The sequence below is a fragment of the Rhincodon typus genome, chromosome 1, assembly GCF_021869965.1.
Source record: "Rhincodon typus isolate 14 chromosome 1, sRhiTyp1.1, whole genome shotgun sequence".
Classification (NCBI taxonomy): Eukaryota; Metazoa; Chordata; class Chondrichthyes; order Orectolobiformes; family Rhincodontidae; genus Rhincodon; species Rhincodon typus.
The window spans coordinates 151997550-152017110 of NC_063332.1; the positions used below are offsets into that span (position 1 = coordinate 151997550).

Sequence of the window (19561 nt, forward strand, 5' to 3'; positions counted from 1 at the left end):
CTCTCCTCCCCACCCTCTCTCCTCCCCACCCTCTCTCTCCTTCACTCTCTCTCCTCCCCACCCTCTCTCTCTCTCTCTCCTCTCCATATACACTCTTTCTCTCTCACACACATAAAAACATGTAAATCTATGAGGTGAATTTGTATTTGCAGATAAAATTTTTATTTGTTCAAAAAGTGCACAATTTATAGACAATCAGTCAATGTGGCACTTTATAAATTCCTATTTTAGAAATAAAAACATCCTGACTCCAAACCAAAACACAAACAGATTCTAAACGAGGGGTCACACCTAAAAGGCCACCTCTTCCACTGTTAAAACATTCAGTTCTCCCAGGAAAGTGACTTGAATTTGGGGATTTACATATACATCTTATTCAATCAAAACCTTCTAACAGCATCTTAGATTTGTTTAATACATCCTCATCAGTGGTGTGACCCTTCAATCTTTTACTTATAAATTCTGTGTCTGATACTACCTCTCTCACTAACACCCGAAGGAGTGAAGCTTTGAAAACTTGTGTTTTCAAATAAACCCATTGGAGTCTAACCCGGTGTTGTGTGATTTCTGACCTTGTCCACCCTAGTCCAACACCAGCACCTTCACATAATAACAAGCACAGGCAGGGAAAGTCTGCACGTTATATAATGGCTGTGTCATTTCAAAGTTGAGATCATGGGTGATGGAGCATAACCCAGAACGGGAGTAGTGACTTTTTCTGTGGTATCCTGGGGCAGGGATCAGCAAACTTAATTATACATTAGACAGATTTTTCAACTACAGGGGAGTGTTTTTGGGGGTTTGCTGGAAGAAACGGAGGAGTTGATCAGATGAATTATGATATTACTGAAGAGCAGGGCAGGCTCCAGGGGTCAACTGGACTTCAGTTGCTTTTGTCCCCTATGGTGTAAGAGAGCCATTTAAAAAAATGTCATAAATGTCATGCTTAAAAGCCAATAATGATGAAAGACTGGATGGAAACGCGTGTAAATAACTGTTTAAAGAAAAAAAATTGAATTAAATTTTAAAAAGTGAAAAGCGGTGGAAATTCGGTAGATTTGGGGAGTGGGAGTGGGAGCGGGAGCGGGCGGGGGCGTGCAGAAAGTTAATCTTTCGAGTTCAATGTGACTCTTACCCTTTCGGATTTCCAGCATCGGGAGTATTTTCCTTTTGAGAAGTGAACGAGACTTTCTGTCAAGCGCGGAGTTGGTGAAACGAGGAGAGAACCGTTTTAGTTAGACCCCGGGAAGGGCGGGGGCGGCTTGTGGAATTGGAGAGGCAGGTTACAGAGCACCCCAACCCTCTTTTCTCGGCGGTTAGGAGGAGATGCAGGCACACTATTTTGCTGCTGCTGTTGTTGTTGTTATTGTCGTCTCAGGCTCGCACCTTTCCCTGGTGAGCGAATGCGTCAAAAGGCGCTGCTAAACCTCGGCGTCGTGCGCGTGACTTGTCGGCGGCCGTTGCCGGTCTCCGCGGGTGGGGGCGGGGGCCTGGGGGAAATCTCAGGCTGTCCGCAGGCGGAGCGGCCCTGCCCTTTTCGTTCGTGTTAGTGTAGGGATGGATTAACGGTTTCCCCCATTCCTGCCCTCGCCCCCGAAAAGGAACTCCCTTCCTCTTGACCTCATGGAGCGAGCGGCGGTCACGCCGACACCATGAGCCGCCTTCCTGCAGCATCGAGGCGGGCAGCAGCTCCTCTAGCAACCGCCGGTTAGATGGGCCTCGGCGACTATAAATATTAAATCACCTATTTGTGCGTATTTGGAAGGACGACAAAAGTTTTATCTTTATTTCTAAATGTTAAAAAGAGATCGATATATCTTACATGTAAAGCATCTTGCGCAGGAAGACTGAAAAAAAACAATATTTTTATTATTTTCCCTGCCCTTAAAAACGGCTCTCCTCCGCCGCCTTTGGACGACGGAAAGTGCGAAAGTGAGTGACGAACAGCAAATTGCCAACTGTTAAACGTAAACGTCGGTTCCAGTTGGTTTGTTTTCAGTGATGCCGGTATCTCTGGTGCAGACATGCCGCAGTCTGGCTCTCTCAACATGGCTGCTGTCTTTCTGCTTCGTACATTTGCTGTGTTTGGACTTCACGGTGGCAGAGAAGGAAGAATGGTACACGGCCTTCGTCAACATCACCTACGTGGAACCGATCACCTCCGAGAGGAGGTCGGAGAAGAGCGAGTGTGGCCGCTACGGGCAGCACTCGCTCAAGCAGGACGCCCGGGGCTTGCTAGTACTGCCCGCTCAGCACGACAAACTGGCCTGTGACCCCCAGGCAAGGTTTCAGCTGCCCCCCGACTCTAGCACCAAGGGCTGGATCGCACTCATACCCAAGGGGAACTGCACTTTCAAGGACAAGATCTTGCATGCCGCCAGGCAGAATGCATCGGCTGTTGTCATTTACAACGTGGGGGCCAATGTCAATGAGACCATCACCATGCCACATTCAGGTGAGCTGTTTAGAGAGACACTGAAAAATAAAGAGGGATTTACATGTTGGGCACAATTACTATATGTGTCTTACCGAAAATAAGGTTGATGTTAAAGTATATGGGTGCTAATTTGGAACAATTTCGTATCATGTTACAGAAGATATCGTATGCATTTCATCACCTGTACTTTATTGGTGTCGCAGAAGAAGGAACTCGTGACAAGTTCCGGACGTTTTTTTGTCTGAACACCAATGGCAAACCGTTGTGATACCCCTCTAATCATAACATCGTTTTGCATAATCCTGCTCTGATATTAATCCAAAACCAAATACCAACTGAAATCATTAAATTAATTTGATTTTATTATAATACCAGTGGAGTATTAGGATTACTTTTCGCTTGACCGTAGTTGCCAAATTTTGTTGACTTAAAGCAATACCTTTCAGTACCACAGGAATATAAATATAACATTCGAATTTTAAAACAAAGTTGTTAACTTTTAAATGTACTGGAAGGTGGTATCACTTATTATCTAGTAGGTTTAGCCTTAAATTGGATTGTGTAGTTTTATTTTATTAAGACTAAAATAGGTAATTAAAATTGGTTAGAATCCTGGTTGTACAAGGTACTAATTCGTTTAAGATTCTTTAATAGATGCACCAAAAATAAATTGTGGTAGCAAAGCTTGAAAATCTAGTGCTAAGTAAGGAAAATTTCAATGTTGTACGCACTGGATCATGCCACTCTTGTCTTCATGAAGTTTGAGAGACGGCTTTGCTTGCATGAGATTTTCTCATCCCATAGCTTTTCTTTTTATCTTGATGGATAAATATGCAGAATATTTCCTTTATTCCTCTTTGTTCCTAATAACATACCTTTTTGTGTAAAATCTAAGCTGGGGCATTTTTTGTCTAATGTTTATTAGCCACACAAAGTAAAAGTTTGGGAAAGTCCGATTTGCCACGCCTGTCATAAATATATCAAGGGTGAAAATTAGCATGTTGACACTTATTGATCATCCTGGATTCAGTACACTGACCCTATAGACTCTTTTTAAACCTATTGATCATGATGGGTCATGCTTTTCCCAATTACTCCCTGAGCTGTAGACATAGAATCATTCTTCAATTTTGAACATGTGCAGAATCACAGAACTGTTGCAGTCCAGAAGGCGACTCCTACCATGTTCACTCTAGTGCTGTCAATGAACGATTGACCCTGTGCCATTTTCATGCCTTCTTTCTGTAACCACCTTTTTAAAAAATCATGTAATTCCCTTTTTGTACCTACGTCTGTAACACTTCTGGGCAGTTCATTGCAGACCCTAATCACTCATAGGTTTAAAAAGCTATTCCTGATGTCAGCAGGCCAGGCAGTATCGGAGGAGCAGGAAAACTGACGTTTCAGGTCGGGATCTGAAACGTCAGCTTTCCTGCACCTCTGCTGCGTTCCTCCAGCTCCACACTCTGTTATCTCAGACTCCAGCATCGGCAGTTCTTACTATCTATTCCTGATGTCTCTTTTTCTTCTTTTAATAATTACCTTAAATTTGTGCCGCTTTTCATTTCTGATCCTTTGATGCGTGGGAACATTTTCACCCTGTTTGCTCTGTCCAGACCCCTCATGAATTTGAATTTTATAAATCAATCCCTGAAGATTCGCCAAATTCAAACAGCATGTTTATGGGTGAGGATCCTTGGCTGTTCTTGCTAACTGCTTCTTATATTTGCTGTTACAACAACATAAATGGAACTTCTGCCCAAGTTACTATGGACGTCCAGGATGTGTGATGTGCTTTCTGTTGAGAGATGTGCTGTGTACATCGCCGCTGGTTTTTAGCTGGCTGCCTGAGTGTAAAAGTGGCATTGCTGATTATTTGGAAACAGCTCAGTCTCCCATTCTCACGATTCACGAGATAAATCTATCTCAAGTGGCTCAAACTCTGGAGCAGCTACTTAGAGTATTCTGAGAGCAAGGAGAGACAGATTTCAGTCTAATGGTCATCAGTTGATGTAGGGAAAAGGACTGATCTGAAGCAGGTTCAGGTCTGAAGCTACGTTACCTAATTTCAGCCAGGAGTTAGGTAGGGGATACACTGCATTGAGTGTAGGAGTTGGGATGTCATTTTGCGGCTGTATGGGACATTGGTTAGGCCACTTTTGGAATACTGCATCCAGTTCTGGCCTCCCTGCTATAGGAAAGGTGTTGTTAAACCTGAAAGGATTCTGAAAAGATTCACAAGGATATTGCCAGATTTGGGGGTTTGAGCTATAGGGAGAGGCTGAATAGGATGGGACTATTTTCCTGGGAGCTGATGGGTGACCTTGTAGAGGTTTGTAAAATCATGAGGGGCACGTATAGGGTGAAGAGCCAAGGTCATTTTCCAGGGTAAGGGAGTCCAGCAATAGATGGCAGAGGTTTAAGGTAAGAGGGGAAAGATTCAAAACGAACCTAAGGGGCAACTTCTCATGCAGAGGGTGGTGCGTGTATAGAATGAGCTGCCAGAGGAAGTGGTGGAGGCTGGTAGAATTAAAACATTTAAAAGGCATCTGAATTGGAAGGGTTTAGAGGGATATGGGCCAAATTCTGGCAAATGGAACTAGATTTATTTAGGATGTCTGGTCTGTATGGACAAATTGGACCGAAGGGTATGTTTCTGTGCTGTATGACTCTCTGACCAGCAGTGATCATATAATATGGTTTAATAGTTTCTCATCTGTGTCCTTCCTGATAGGATAGTTATACTCTTATTTGCGTTATTACCACGATTTATGTTTCTATTTTATCTGTCTGGGGAATTTTGTACAGTTTTGTTAGTGTGGTAACAATTGCCTTATAGTTGTCACTTCTCACTTGGAATCATGAAATATAGCAACATATTTGAGACAATGGAACAAGATATTTTATCAAAAAATGCATGCTTTGGAAAAAGTTCCTTTGCTGTAAGCACAGCGTAGCAATCCACTTCAAATCGAACTATTGCTAAAAGTTTATCCTGATTTAGCAAGCTGGGGTTCTAAATATATACTTAAGAAAGGATTAGCCATTTTGGGAATGTGTCCTACAGTAACTAAATTATAAACATTTAATCTGAAGCTGAATTGAGTACTTGAAAAAATCAGAATTTTGCTTTGGTAGAGGCATATAGTTGAATCTAATTGTGAAATGAAATTACTAAGTTAAATTTTTTTATTTGATTTGTCTGCCATGGCAGCTGAATCATAGAATCCCTGCGGTGCAGAAAAAAGTCATTTGGCCCATTGAGTCTGTACTGACCTTTTTGAAGAGCATCCTGTCCAGATCGCTACCCTATCGCCTTAACTCGACATTTACCATGGATAATCCACTTGGTGTACATATCCCTGGACACAATGGACAATTTAGCATGGCCAATCCACCTAACCTGCACATCTTTGGACCGTGGGAGGAAAGCAGAGCATCTGGTGGAAAGCCATGCAAACATGGGAAAATATGCAAATACTACACAGAAAATCACTCAAGGCTGGAATTGAACTTGGGTTCCTGTGCTGTGAAGCAGCAGTGCTAACCACTGAGCTATAGTGTCTGGAAATGTGCGTTAAGTGGGTTAGCCATGCTTTTAAAAAAAGTCTACGTGGGGTGGCACGAAAGCAGTTGGGGGGCTGTCTAGGTGAGATGCTGTTCAGTGTATCGGTGCAGAATGGCTTCTTGGCACTGAAATGATTCTGGTTTAAACATGAAAGAGGAATTTAATGCAATGAAATAGCAGAAGTAAACTATGTTGCCCCTTGAACCTGCTGCCCCATTCAATTCTTCTCCCTCAACTCCACTCACTCCCCTGCTTCCCATTTTGTCCCTTAATTCTGTCAGACACCAAAAGCCTGTGTCCCTCATCTAGTAACATACTCAATATTACAGCACCTAAAACCTTCTTGGAGTAGATATTTGCAATCAGTTAGTGAAGAAATCTCTCCTCATTCTAGTCCAAAATAAATGTCCTTTTATTCTGAAAGCATTTTTATTCTGTTTTCCTGGCTGGGAACTATCATCTCTGTATCTTTGCCTGGCCAAGTCTCTTCAGAATTCTATTCCACAAGTGATTCAGAGTCTTAATGTTATAGGTAAAGTTTTTTATTACTAGTGCAACCAGTGCATTTGTAGGTCAGTTTTCGTAGCTACATATCTATATTGACAAAGATGGGCATTTTTATTGTAGGTAAGAGTTTTTAGATTACTGACTCTTTGCAATGATTGTGCAGAAAATAACAAATAAATACATTTATATTCAAGGATGCAATTTAGTGATCAAATGTAATTGTGATGGTTTCTCAGCTCCAAATATTTAACATTGAAATCAATGCTAGGAACTATGAAATTATAAATTGGCTAAAATTTCTACAAGATTGAAATATCATTTGAGGTGTCCAAGGTTTTTTTTTCCCCCCCCGTTTGACTAATTACACTGCCTCTCCTATTTAGCAAGTCTTGTTCTTCAATATCCCTAATCAAATATAGTGGACTGTCTATCTTACAGCACTGTCAAACCATTGGATTGTTGTTTTAAAGTTTTTGCTTGAATGTATCCAAGATTTTGTTTGCCTGATCAACAAGGGCAAATATGATGCTTGAATTATAATTGACACTTTAATTGGTCAAATATCCATTAATTAAAGATGTTTAAGATTTAAGATCTTAAGGTTTACAATGATTAATTTAAATCCCACCACTCAGTAGATCTATTAACAATACAGAAACTCTTGCAATCTCCTCCCTTGCTTCTCTCTGTATCCTGCGGTATGTCCCTTAATGTTTTTCAAGATACCCAACACCACCACCTTAATGTCAACATGCTTTAGAACATCAGCATACCTCTCCCTAATCTTACCATTATCCATGTCGTCCTCTTTGGTGAATATTGATGCAAAGTGCTCATTAAGGACCTCACCCACTACCTTTGGCTCCATGCATAAATTCCCTCCTTTTGTCCATGTAGACCTACCCATTCTCAAGCTACTCTCTTGCCTTTAATGTATGTATAAAATACCTTGGGATTCTTTTTAATTTCCTAATTTCCAAGGACATTTTGTGGCCCCATTTTAGCCTTCTTAATTCTTTGTTTAAGTTCTTTTCTGATTCTTTTATTTTCTTCAAGAGCCTTGTCTGATTTATTTCATAAACCTTACATATGCCTTGCTTTTTTTTTCTTTTTTGACTAAATTTTCAATATCTCTTGTCATCCTTATCCTTCATCCTCCAAGAAAATGCTGATCCTGAACTCTGGCCTTTAAAACACTCTCCCCTTTGTCAGATGTGGATTTATCCTCCATCACCCCCAATCTAATTTTTTCCTGTTCATGCCTGATACTGTTATAATTAGCCTTTTTTCATTTTAGAACTTTCACCTGAGGACCAGTCTTATCCTTATCCATAACTATCTTGAAATTTACAAAATTATAACCATCACCTCCTTCTGAATTTTGAAATATCCTAGAATAGCAACATACCTGATCCTAATCTTATCACCCACATCGTGTCCTTGGTGACTACTGATGTGCAGTGCTCATTATAGACGTCACCCACTTCCTGTGGCTCCATGCATAAATTCCAGGAGGAGAAATAATGATAAATTACTCTCCATTTACCTGGATGGATGCAGCTTCAGCAAATATTGACCATGCCAGCAATGCCTACTCCCCATGAATGATTTTTGTTTTAAAAAAGTAGTGTAGAGATATGAATCAAATAAATTACCAGTTTTGTCACTGTATAGACATGTCCAATTTCCTATCATACATTTTTCATCTTGGGACTCGCTTGATCATTTCCCTTCCACTGCCATAAAAACTGATAAAATTCTAATTGCATCAATCATGTTTTCTTCTACCCTCCCCTCCTTAAAAAAATACTATTATTAGGAAAGATATTTTAAGCTTCTTATCTTTTGTTTGTGTATTTCAATTCTTCTTCATTTATCTGTTCTTTGCATATTACCAGAAGTTTACTAGTCAATACTTGTGTTTTTTACAACAGTCCCCACCACTGGGAAAAGGCAAATGTAACTCACTAAGGAGTGAGAGAAAACCGGCTTGAGTGTAGGCAAGTTAGTCTGGCATCAGTAATAAGGAAAATGTTGGAGTTTGTTATTAAGGTCATGGTAGCACTGCAATTGGAATCAAAGATAGACAGCAGAAATGATTCTCAAGAATAGATCCAGGGATGAGGAACTTCAGTTTTGTGTGAAGACTTGAGAAGCTGGTGCTGCCCTTTTTAGAGAAGGGAAGGATGAGAAAAGATGTGACAAACGCACCGTTCAAAATCAGGGATTTGGACTTTTCCAATTGGCAGGACATTAAATGATTAAAAGGCACAGACTTCAGGTAATCAACAAAAGTAGCAGCACCTACATGAAGAAAAATCTTTTTAAACAGTGAACATTGAGGATATGGAATGCATTTCCGGATTGTGATGGAGCCAAGTTCAATTGAAGCATTCAAGAGGGAATTGAATTATTTTCTGTAGTGTATTTTGAAATTCAAAGAGCATTCGATAAAGTATCACAAGGTGATGATAGTACAAAATTAGGGCTAATGGCATCAGGGGAATCCTAATATATCAGCATAGGATGGCACAAAGGCAGGTATGGATCTGTAGGATTGAATGAACTGTTACTGTACTATAAGGGATTGCTTAGCTCAGTTGGCTTGTTTGTGATGCAGATTGACGCCAGCAGCATAGGTTCAATTCCCACACTGGCTGAGGTTATCATGAAGGACTCTTTCTCAACCTCTCCCCTTGCCTGAGGCGTGGTGCCCCTAAGGTTAAACCGCCACCAGTCGTCTGTCTCTAATGAGAGCACAACCCTGTGGTCTGGTAGGAACTGTCAACTTAATCTTTACTGTGCTGTGAATTCTGGAACGTGATTCATTCATTTGTAAAATATTGCAATTTTCAATCATAAAAAGTCATTCAGAAACCTTCTTCTATTAGATGAGAATTTATAACCATGCCTAGAGAGAAACATAGATAGAAACATATGTCTATAAATTATTTAAAAAACATGATGCTTTCTAGCGTTCTTTACCTCTGCCAGTAAAAAATGGGAACTAGTAATGTTTTTGCTTCTGTCTATTAATCTGTACAACTGTAAACATATCTCAAGCCTGATGGATAGATTTTGACAAAAGTTGGTATGCCCAAGGAAGAACTGATTTAGTTTTTAGTCAAACTAGATGTGGATCTAGATCCTGGATTTCTTTCTTTTAAAAAAAAGGAATCATTAATTTTGAGAATTGGGGTGAATTGACCTTTTTCAAGAATTTGTAGGCTTTGCTCAGAATGTTGTGGATGATCTCTGTTGGTTTTGTACTGTGATGTAATGAATCACAGCTGACAAAACATGAGCAGAGTTTGCAGAGCAAGTTGTTAGATCAGGATCAGCCTGAAGCCACTTCAGTGAAATATGGAAACTGAAAATAAAATAACTTATTCTCCCACCTTGATAGGAGCAGAGCTTAAACCAGGCAGGTAAAAGACTTCAAAAGCTACGTAATCTTAATAATTTTAACATGACACCATGAGATATGAGCTTTACTGGGAAGTATTTGACTTTGTTACATTAAATTATCTAAAACGTTGTTACTGATGTTAAATTCAGAGTCCTGCAGTACCTGATTGATGCCTTTCTCATTGGTGCAACGAGCTCATTTAAACATATTTCAAAGATGTTGGAGTATCTCTTTGACCTCTGTTCATGGAGCTCTTGCCTTTTCAACTGTCTTTAGCTATTTTTTTCTCAATACTACTTCTGTACGTTTAGTTCAATCTAATTTTGCACCTGTTCACTCTTACCTGTTGCTGATAATGTTCCAGGATCAAGTCCCACTGAAGAGCTTGAAAACAAAAATCAAGGCTGACACCCTGGCGTAGTACTAAAGGAGCACTACAATGACATTGTAAACCGAGGTTCCATTTGCCACGTTGGGCAAGATCCTGTGGCATTACTTTGGATATACCTCCCCTGCTGTGCTTCAGTGTTCTGGCTGAAATTTATAGCTCAATATCATAACAAATAGATTATGGTCTTTATCATGTTGTCTGTGGAAGTGTTTTTTGGAGAGCATGTTTGCTGCCAGACTTCCTAGACTACAATAGTGATACGCTTCAAAAGTACTACTTCAGCTGTAATCACTGTGAGACAAGGTGGCCATGGAAAGTGCCATAAAGTATTTTAGTTTTTCCTATTTCCGTAGCACCCTTTTAATCCCACCACTATATTCTTAAAAGAAAACAAAGGCAATGTAGTCCATTTAGTATCTCTGTCATTTCTTCAGCCTCTGTGAAGAGCTCCTTTCCACCAAGGGAAACAACTAGGGTAGGAGAATCAAGGATTTTGTTGGGGCCAAGGGCATCATAAATTGAGTTGAGGGTGTAATTAAGCCAAAGTATTGTGGTAGTTCAAAGGCTGGATTGCAAGAATCTCTGATCTCTCTCAATTCTGTGATTACCTGATGCTGCCACTATTTCTTGGAGATTTCAGCTGTAGTTCTCATTGTGTTCACATTGCCTTACGTATTTTGTTTCCAATCTGAACGTCTCAGCTAACTTTATTGTTCATTTTAAATTCTCTCCTCTTGATCTTAAAGTTCTTCTTACTCTACTCTTTTTCTCACATGGCTTTTTACTCTACTCTTTTTCTCACATGGCTTGCACCTGCTTTTGTTTTACTTTGTGATTATTTGTCTTCATGCTTCTGTTTTATATTAGTTTGAACCACCTCGCCAGTTTTATTTTTGCAGTAAGAACATCCATCTTATCTTAATTTAGATGAAGCCACTCTGAAACCACCTTATCACAGAAATATGAACTGTTTCCATGAAAACTGTTTTCCCAGCCATGCACTTAACTTGCCTATGTCACCATTTTTATATGGGAGGGAGCATAGCATGAGAAATAACCCTACAGACTATTAAGTATCAGTTCTTTAATCTATGCCTAAATTGCTGAAATGTTTTTCTCAAGGTCTCAATTATATTTTTCTCTGAACCATGACTTGTGGGAGCTCCCTTCCTTTTCCAAAGCCTTTTGCATCTCAAAGTATTCTCTACTGTCATTTGGGATGTCAAGAACCTATCTATATTTGCTGACTGAAATCCCCAAATGGTAGTGCCTTTCCACATTTCACTTCTGTTTTTTTTTTAGCAATCATTTGTTCCAACTTGCTGCTCTTTGCTCAGGATGTCATTATGTGAGGTATTCGAGTATAGTTTGCCTAACTCTCTCATTTCAACTGAAAGTGAATTTTCATTCATCTTGCTTGGATTAAAACTTGCAACTTAATGCATAACCTCATTTTTAATTATCCATTTCATTTTTATAGGCAAGCTGAAAACTACATCAGAATGACTTTGATAACATAAAATGCTCAGCAGTTGTTGTAGTAGTTTCTAATCAGTCCTAATTCAATCATCATTTCAAATATATAAAACTAATCTAAACTGGATTGGTGGCACTGTTATCCGCATCATTTTCATGTGTATTTTGGTATCTATTTTGGAGCAAACACAGTAGTCAACAAGTCACTGAGTTGAAGATGCATTTAATTCTGGAATGATGCCAGGTTGTCACGAGTTTCTTTTTATTGTATCATTTCAGTTTCGAAGTGAGTGGAGTGTAATTGCAACCAGTGCACAGAGGGGCCTTGGCTCATAGGACAATTCTGTAACTTTTTAAACACCGTTTTTAAAATTTTTTTGGTATTAAAATTTGAAAATGGATGACAGTAATTGAAGCTTTGTGCATATGCATGAACAGAGCTCAGTTTGCTTATGCAGAACATAATTATTCACAAACCCATGTAACTAACATTGTCCTTCTAGTACAGTCATGACATCATAGTGTGTTTTCTCAATTATGTTCTGAATTCACATAATGAATGCATGCCTAACTTTGCATTGTGTCAAACAATAAGATCAAGTAAAAATAACATTAAGATAGACACACACTTATATTGTTGTACATGACTGTTGTGTTTCAGTCTTCTTACAATTCTTATGTAACTTGGTCCACATCTCGATTGTATTATTTCATATATGGTGCCGAGTGCTCTGGCTTGATACTGCCATGTGCCAAGATTAGTGGTATGTATGTATTCCCTACAGGTCACAGTCCTTATGCTCCAAAGCAAATGAGTAACGTAGGTGCTGTGTAAATTAAACCAAAGAATCAAATGGCTTTTAGTTTGTGAGTCAAGGGATGACATTCAAAGTGGAAGTCTTCTTATGACACAGTCCAAAGATGTGCAAGCTAGATGGATTGGCCATGCTAAATTGCCCGTAGCGTTCAGGGATGTGTAGATTAGTTGGGTTATAGAGGGATGGGTCTGGGTGGGATGCTCTGAGGTCGGTGTGGACTTGTTGGGCTGAAGGGCCTGTTTCCACACTGTAGGGATTCTATGATCTATGAACTTGCAGAATGAACACTTTTTTGGTTCAAGATGGACAATGGTGTACAGAGTTCCATGCTACTACTACCACGGGTTCTGCTGGGACCTCTGTAATTTATGTCACTGTAATCATTGCTTTCATTGGCAATTTCTTGCCAGACAACCAATATTTTGGGTGAGTTAATTTTATCATAGCCAATAAACCTGACCTGTATGGCTGTATTGTTTTCTCTGGGACTTAAATTTCAAACAGGCAACTAGTTCCTTCTTTGTTATCCTCCTCTCAGATATCCTCTTGTCAATAAGAGTGCTAAGGGCTTGAAATAGCAACCAACCTAAATGACCTGTCAGGAGAACGTACCAATTTAAAGAAATGTATTCAATGAATATATCAAATTACTGAAAATGCTTTTGAGGAACTGGAATATTTGATATCCAAAACAAAGTTTGAGACAAAATTTAAAAAAAAAACTGAGATTCTTAGTGACGTTATTAAATTTACTCATTTAATTCGCTTCAGACTTTAATACCTTTTTCTTAAAAGCCTTCCAAAGTATCAGTTTTGACTGGGTTTCCACTTACACTTGTGCATTCCCAACTTTGGCAATTTGCAGAATTATCTGGCGCGGAATCTGTGCAGATTTCAGATGCATGCAGATTTCAGTATCCCAGGTTCAAGGGATAGCTTTATGAATGGAAGTAAAGGGTCACTCGACCTGAAACCTTACCTGATTTCTCTCCACAGTTGCTGCCAGACCTGTTGAACTTTTCCAGCAATTCTTGTTTTGGTTTTTGATTTAGAGCATCCGCAGTTCTTTCAGTTTTTATATGAAAGGCTATGTCTTCTCACCTTGTGAATACATAAGGACATTTGCTTGTTCTGAGAATGAGAAGTGCTCCTAGACAAGACATCTCTGGTTGGCACACCTGTAATTTATTTGTTGACAAAGACAAAATAAAATCCTCTATTGAGAATGTACAAAGATTTTGAGCTTCCTACTTCTTTCCTGTAGTCAAATAGTTTGCCAGACTAACAATATTTCAATTAATGTACTAGTTAAATTGCATGAAAGTTCAGAAGTACTGGTGCAAATAGGTCTTCTGATTTTGTAATTAAAACTTATTCTTTATAAAAGCCATTTGACCTACTTGCAACTAGCTATATGTGTGAAAATTTGTTACATACAAATGTGATTATGCACAAATCAGTAATCTACCTGCTAATACTGGTCATCTGGAATGTCTCAAATATCAAGTTCTGTAACTGAGGAAATTATGGACAATGGAGTAGAGACATTTAGGAGCTCAAGTACAGAAATCATTAGACATACAAAAGATAAAACTAATGTAATTTTTGCCTCTTTCTTTCAAGAGAGGGGGCTGGAGTGCAGAGATGTGTAAGTTATGTTTATGGTTTTCAGTCTGATTAGCTTCGATTTGAAATGAAACTGAGGAAGAATATATTGGCCAGTTCTTTTTGCACCCTGCAAAGTCCCCATTGTGGCATACTTCAAAGGAATTGCCTGGGATAGTGAAGATTCCATGTGGAAATTCCTCTATACTTGGAGCCGTCCAAAAGTCACCATTTAAATTCAAACCTTTTATTGGGTTCTGATGAAATTGTAAAATAGTTACTCAGGGAATGTTAGACTATTTAACAGATCCATACTGGCCTCGTACAGCTCTTGACTCAACACCCGCGCCCAACTCTGTATCCAACTGACCCCCCCCCCCCCAACCCAAAAAAAATCCCATCCTGCTGCTAACCTAATCACTGCTGCTGTTGAGTCTACTTTTGTTCTATATTTCTTAAATAGTTGTTTAAAAGATTGGCATTGTGGTCAGACTATGAACATGTTCTCCTTTCTGTTACAGTCATAATGTTCCCAGTGAGTTAAATAAGAAATAAAAGTAGAGGTTATTAATGTTGAATAATTATTTTAAAAAATAATGGTAGTGTCTGAGAAGAAATCAAGTTTGGTCTAAATCTGTTACTTTGGGAAAGATAACAACAATTGAGTAACGTTTTCCATAAATATTATACTTTGAACAGATTTCCAAACATTTGCTTTTCTGATACCTCCATATAGAAGCAATATGGGAAAGATATTTGCTGAAAGATAATTATTCAGTTATTAATGTGTATAACTTCTTTTAATGTTAAGCAGTATGAGTTCTATCAACATATTACTGAGATTTTGAATGGAGGACATCTTGGGGTTGGCGTTTCACTTGATTGTTAACTTGGTGGCAGCTGAACTGGGAGGGCCAGGGCATTGAGTTGTCTGGATGTAAAAATGCAAAAATGTAAAAATCTTTGATACATAATTGCCTTTCTGCAGACAGGCTTTATTTCACTGATTCAAATGAATCATTCTCAGTAAAGTGCTGGACGAATGGTGTGAAATTCTACCTACCAGTTCCCTGAGTTGAGTACAGCTCTAAATGAGATGACATTTCATCACCAGTGTAACCGTAAAAACACTGTTGTGGTGGTTGGAGTGGGTAATGATTTTAACCTGTAGGAATGTAATAACTTGTTTGCAGATGGGATGTTAATTAAGAACAAAAAATCTGACTCCAACCTGCTGACTCTTACAGTTGAGCATGTAGGTTGATTATATGTAGCTCCCTTGGAAAAGGCATGTTACCTTTTTATGTGTTTGGAGTGATATTCAATATAGCTTTAAATTTAGTCTTGTATCTGTAGGTTTCCTCAGATTCTTGAGATTGGTCATCAAAAACATAGCAAGAATACAACAGAAGTGAGGGACCTGATAAAATGCTTATTACTCATTATTAAGTTCTTACCTGCTGGTGTAAAAGGGTTTATTCACAGCACAGTTTCATTGGGAGTTTAATTCAACATGTTAAGTAATTTTCTTATCTCGCCCTGCTTCAGGTGTGTAAGCCTTGCTGAGATGGACTGTTTCCTTGGGCAATTTGCTGAGCTCCTTGTAATTGTGGATGGCAGTCTGCAGATGATGAGGAATAATGTGGCTCTTCTTATTGTCCTGGGCCGCATTGGTGGTCAGGTAAACGGTGGCATGTGGGAATGGGGCAGCCTCGATCTGTTTGACATAATGCCTCTTGCACAGCAGATGGTGAATGTGCCTGAAGGCCTGCTTGGAAGGAATAGGACTTGGCCTTAGCCAGCCTTTCCCTTCAGTCTATCACAACTGGACATTTTTTTCAAGACTTCAGAAACATGTTGTCAACTTCCAGTCTTAAATTTTAGAGGTGCTGTCAATTTTATATGGATGGGCAGTGCATTGTTGCCTTAGATAGGACCCTTGGCAAGAGCACTATGGTTAGCAATGGTAACTGCCTGTTGTTTAGTGACCTGTAACTGATCATCCGAAAGTTAAGCAACTGAGGGGAGCAGTACAGGGTTGCAGCTTGTGGCATATGATCCATCAGTATACGTAGCCTTTTGGTATGTAACTGCAATAGGGGCTTCACAAGGCTCAGGTTGTTGGTGTTAGATGGTGGCAGACACCAGTAAGCTCGGAAAAGACTTGCTGGATTGGTGATCATGCTTTTAACAGCAGTTGTTGAATTAAAACTACCTTCAAACGTTTGCATCTGAATACCTCCAAATCACTGCTGGAAAAAATATTTAGAACCTTCCAGCTTTTTAAAGAAAATGCCACAAATGTAAGGCAGGCGACTGGATTGTTTGAGGATCGCCAGTTAAGTGAACATGACTTAAATGATGCCACCACCTTTAGACACTCTTTAGTTTGCGTCTCTGGAGGCTTCTCATAGTTGCAAGGTGTCACCACTTGTGAACCCAAAAAGCTACTAGTGAGCAAGCATGATTTTTTTTATTCACTTGTGGGATGTGGGTGTCACTGGCTGGCCAGCATTTCTTGCCCGTCCCTAGTTGCCTTTGAAAAGGTGGTGGTGAGCTGCCTTCTTGAACTGCTGCAGCCCTCCTGCTGTGGGTTGACTCAGAATGCTATTAGGGAAGGAATTCCAGGATTTTGACCCAGCGACAGTGAAGGAATGGTGATATATTTCCAAGTCAGAATAGTGAGTGACTTGGAGGGGAATTTGGAGGTGGTGGTGTTCCCAAATGTCCGATGCCCTTGTCCTTCCAGGTGGAAGTGGTCGTGGGTTTGGAAAGTGCTATCTGAGGATCTTTGGTGAATTTCTGCAGTGCATCTTGTAGATAGTACACACTGCTACTATTGAGCGTTGGTGGTGGAGGGAGTGAATGCTTGTGGATGTAGTGGCAATCAAGCAGGCTGCTTTGTTCTGGATGGTGTCAATCTTTTTGAGTGTTGTTGGGGCTGCACTCATCCAGGCACACTCCTGACTTGTGCCTTGTAGATAGATGGTAGAAAGGTTTTGAGGAGTCAGGAGGTGAGTCCAGTTGAGTTTCTGGTCAATGGTAACCCCCAGCATGTTGGTAGTGGGGGATTTAGTGATGGTAACACCATTGAATGTCAAGGGATGGTGATTAGATTGTCTCTTATTGGTGATGGTCATAGCCTGGCATTTGTGTGGCGCGAATGTCACTTGCCACTTGTCAGCCCAAGCCTTGGATATTGTCCAGATCTTGTTGCACGTGAACATGGACTGCTGCAGTATCTGAGGAGTCACGAATGGTGCTGAACATTGCGCAATCATTGGTGAACATCCCCACTCTGACCTTTATGATGGAGAGAGGGTCATTGATGAAGCAGCTGAAGATGGTTGGGCCGAGGATACTACCCTGAGAAACTCCTGCAGAGATGTCCTGGAGCTGAGATAATTGACCTCCCACAACCGTCTTCCTATGTGTCAGGTACGACTCCAACCACCAGAGCATTTGCCCCCTGATACCCATTGATTCCAGTTTTGCTAGGGCTCCTTGATGCCAAACTCTGTCGAATGTAGCCTTGATATCAAGGGCTGTCACGCTCACTTCACCTCCGGAATTCAGCTCTTTTGTCCATGTTTGAACCAAGGCTGTAATGAGATCAGGAGCTGAGTGGCCTTGGCGGAACCCAAACTGGGCGTCACTGAGCAGGTTATTTCTGAGCATGTTCTGCTTGATAGCACTGTTGATGACACCTTCCATCACAATCGAGAGTAGACTGATGGGGTGGTAATTGGCCAGCTTGGATTTGTCCTATTTTTTGAGTACAGGACATACTTGGGCAATTTTCCACATTGTCGGGTAGACACCAGTGTTGTAACTGTGCTGGAACAGCTTGGCTGGGGGAACAGCAAGTTCTGGAGCACAAGTCTTAGTACTATTGCCGGAATATTGTCAGGGCCGGTAGCTTTTGCAGTATCCAGGGTCTCCAACCGTTTCTTGATATCACGTTGAGTGAATGGAATTGGCTGAAGACTGGTATCTGTAATGCTGGGGACCACTGGAGGAGGCTGAGATGGATCGTCCACTCAGCACTTCTGGCTGAAGATTGCTGCGAATGCTTCAGCCTTATCTTTTGCACTGATGTGCTGGGCTCTTCCATCATTGAGGACGGGGATATTTGTGGAGCCACCTCCTCCAGTGAGTTGTCTAATTATCCACCATCATTCACGACTGGATGTGGCAGGACTGCAGAGTTTAGATCTGATCCATTGGTTGTGGGATTGTTCAGCTCGGTCTATCACTTGCTGCTTTCACTGTTTGGTCGCTTCACCAGGTTGATACCTCATCTTCAGGTATGCCTGGTGCTGCTCCTGGCATGCCCTCCTACCCTGGCTTAATGGTAATGATTGAGAGGGGGATATGCCGGGCCATGAGGTTACAGATTGTGCTGGAGTACAATTCTGCTGCTGTTGATGGTCCACAGTGCTTCATGGATGCCCGATCTTGAGTTGCTAGATCTGTGCAAAGTCTGTCCCATTTAGCACGGTGATAGTGCCACACAACACAATGGAGATTGTTCTCAATGTGAAGGTGGGACTTCGTCTCTACAAGGACTGTGCAATGGACATTGTAACCGATACTGTCGTGGACAGATGCAGCTGCAGCTGGCAGATTAGTAAGGATGAGATCAAGTATGTTTTTGCAGATGTACATAAGATTAATGGAAAGGGTCATCTGGTCCTTTGACATTTTTTAAGCTTCGTTAGACTTGAAGGCATCTTTAAACTTCAAAGTAGATTTTAAAAGTAACAGCATGGTCACCAGGATATTCACTTCAAATTTGCTGACATGAGTGAGAAAAGGGACCAAAGAAGCCAAACAGCTCTACATTTCATGTTATGTTGTCACTAAATGTCTGATAAAACCGATCATTAGACATGACCGGTTCTGAGACACAATTTGGAGGTGCTCTTTAAATGCACTAGCCAGGGTGACTAGAACAGGTATGGTGTGCTATGTGGTACACCGTTTTGCGCAGTAACAATATTTGTAACTGCAAGTGGAGAAAGCAGAGAGCACGCACTCTCTGTAAACGATTGTGAAACGGAGGAAGATAAGGAAATTGGAGAGAACCTGCTGCTTACACTGCTGCTTGGAATGTTGGTGATATTGTTAATGCAGTTTACACTAATGTATTCATGGCAAAAGCATGTTTAATGGCCTACACCCTTTTCTCCAGCTCCCCACCGTCAAATGCCATCGGAACAATGCAAGTCTGTAAGCAATCAGCCACCACATTAGTCCCTATTCGTTTATATAAACCTATTCATCCAAAAAAAAGTATGTTAACTTTAGCCTTTAAATTAATTGAATACATCAAACAAGAAAGTAGTGA

At 40.4% G+C, this 19561-nt stretch overlaps 1 protein-coding gene across 2 annotated transcripts in view; it reads left to right on the forward strand.

The window, feature by feature from the left end:
- The first annotated feature begins 1326 nt into the window (after positions 1–1326).
- Positions 1327–19561, forward strand: part of rnf150a (ring finger protein 150a) — a 109681-nt gene continuing 91446 nt past the window's right edge. For both annotated transcript variants that reach the window (XM_048600687.1, XM_048600697.1), the window contains exon 1: positions 1327–2455. In XM_048600687.1, coding sequence (XP_048456644.1) covers positions 2002–2455 — 454 coding nt within the window. In that variant the 5' untranslated portion in view covers positions 1327–2001. The remainder of the gene's footprint in view (positions 2456–19561) is intronic.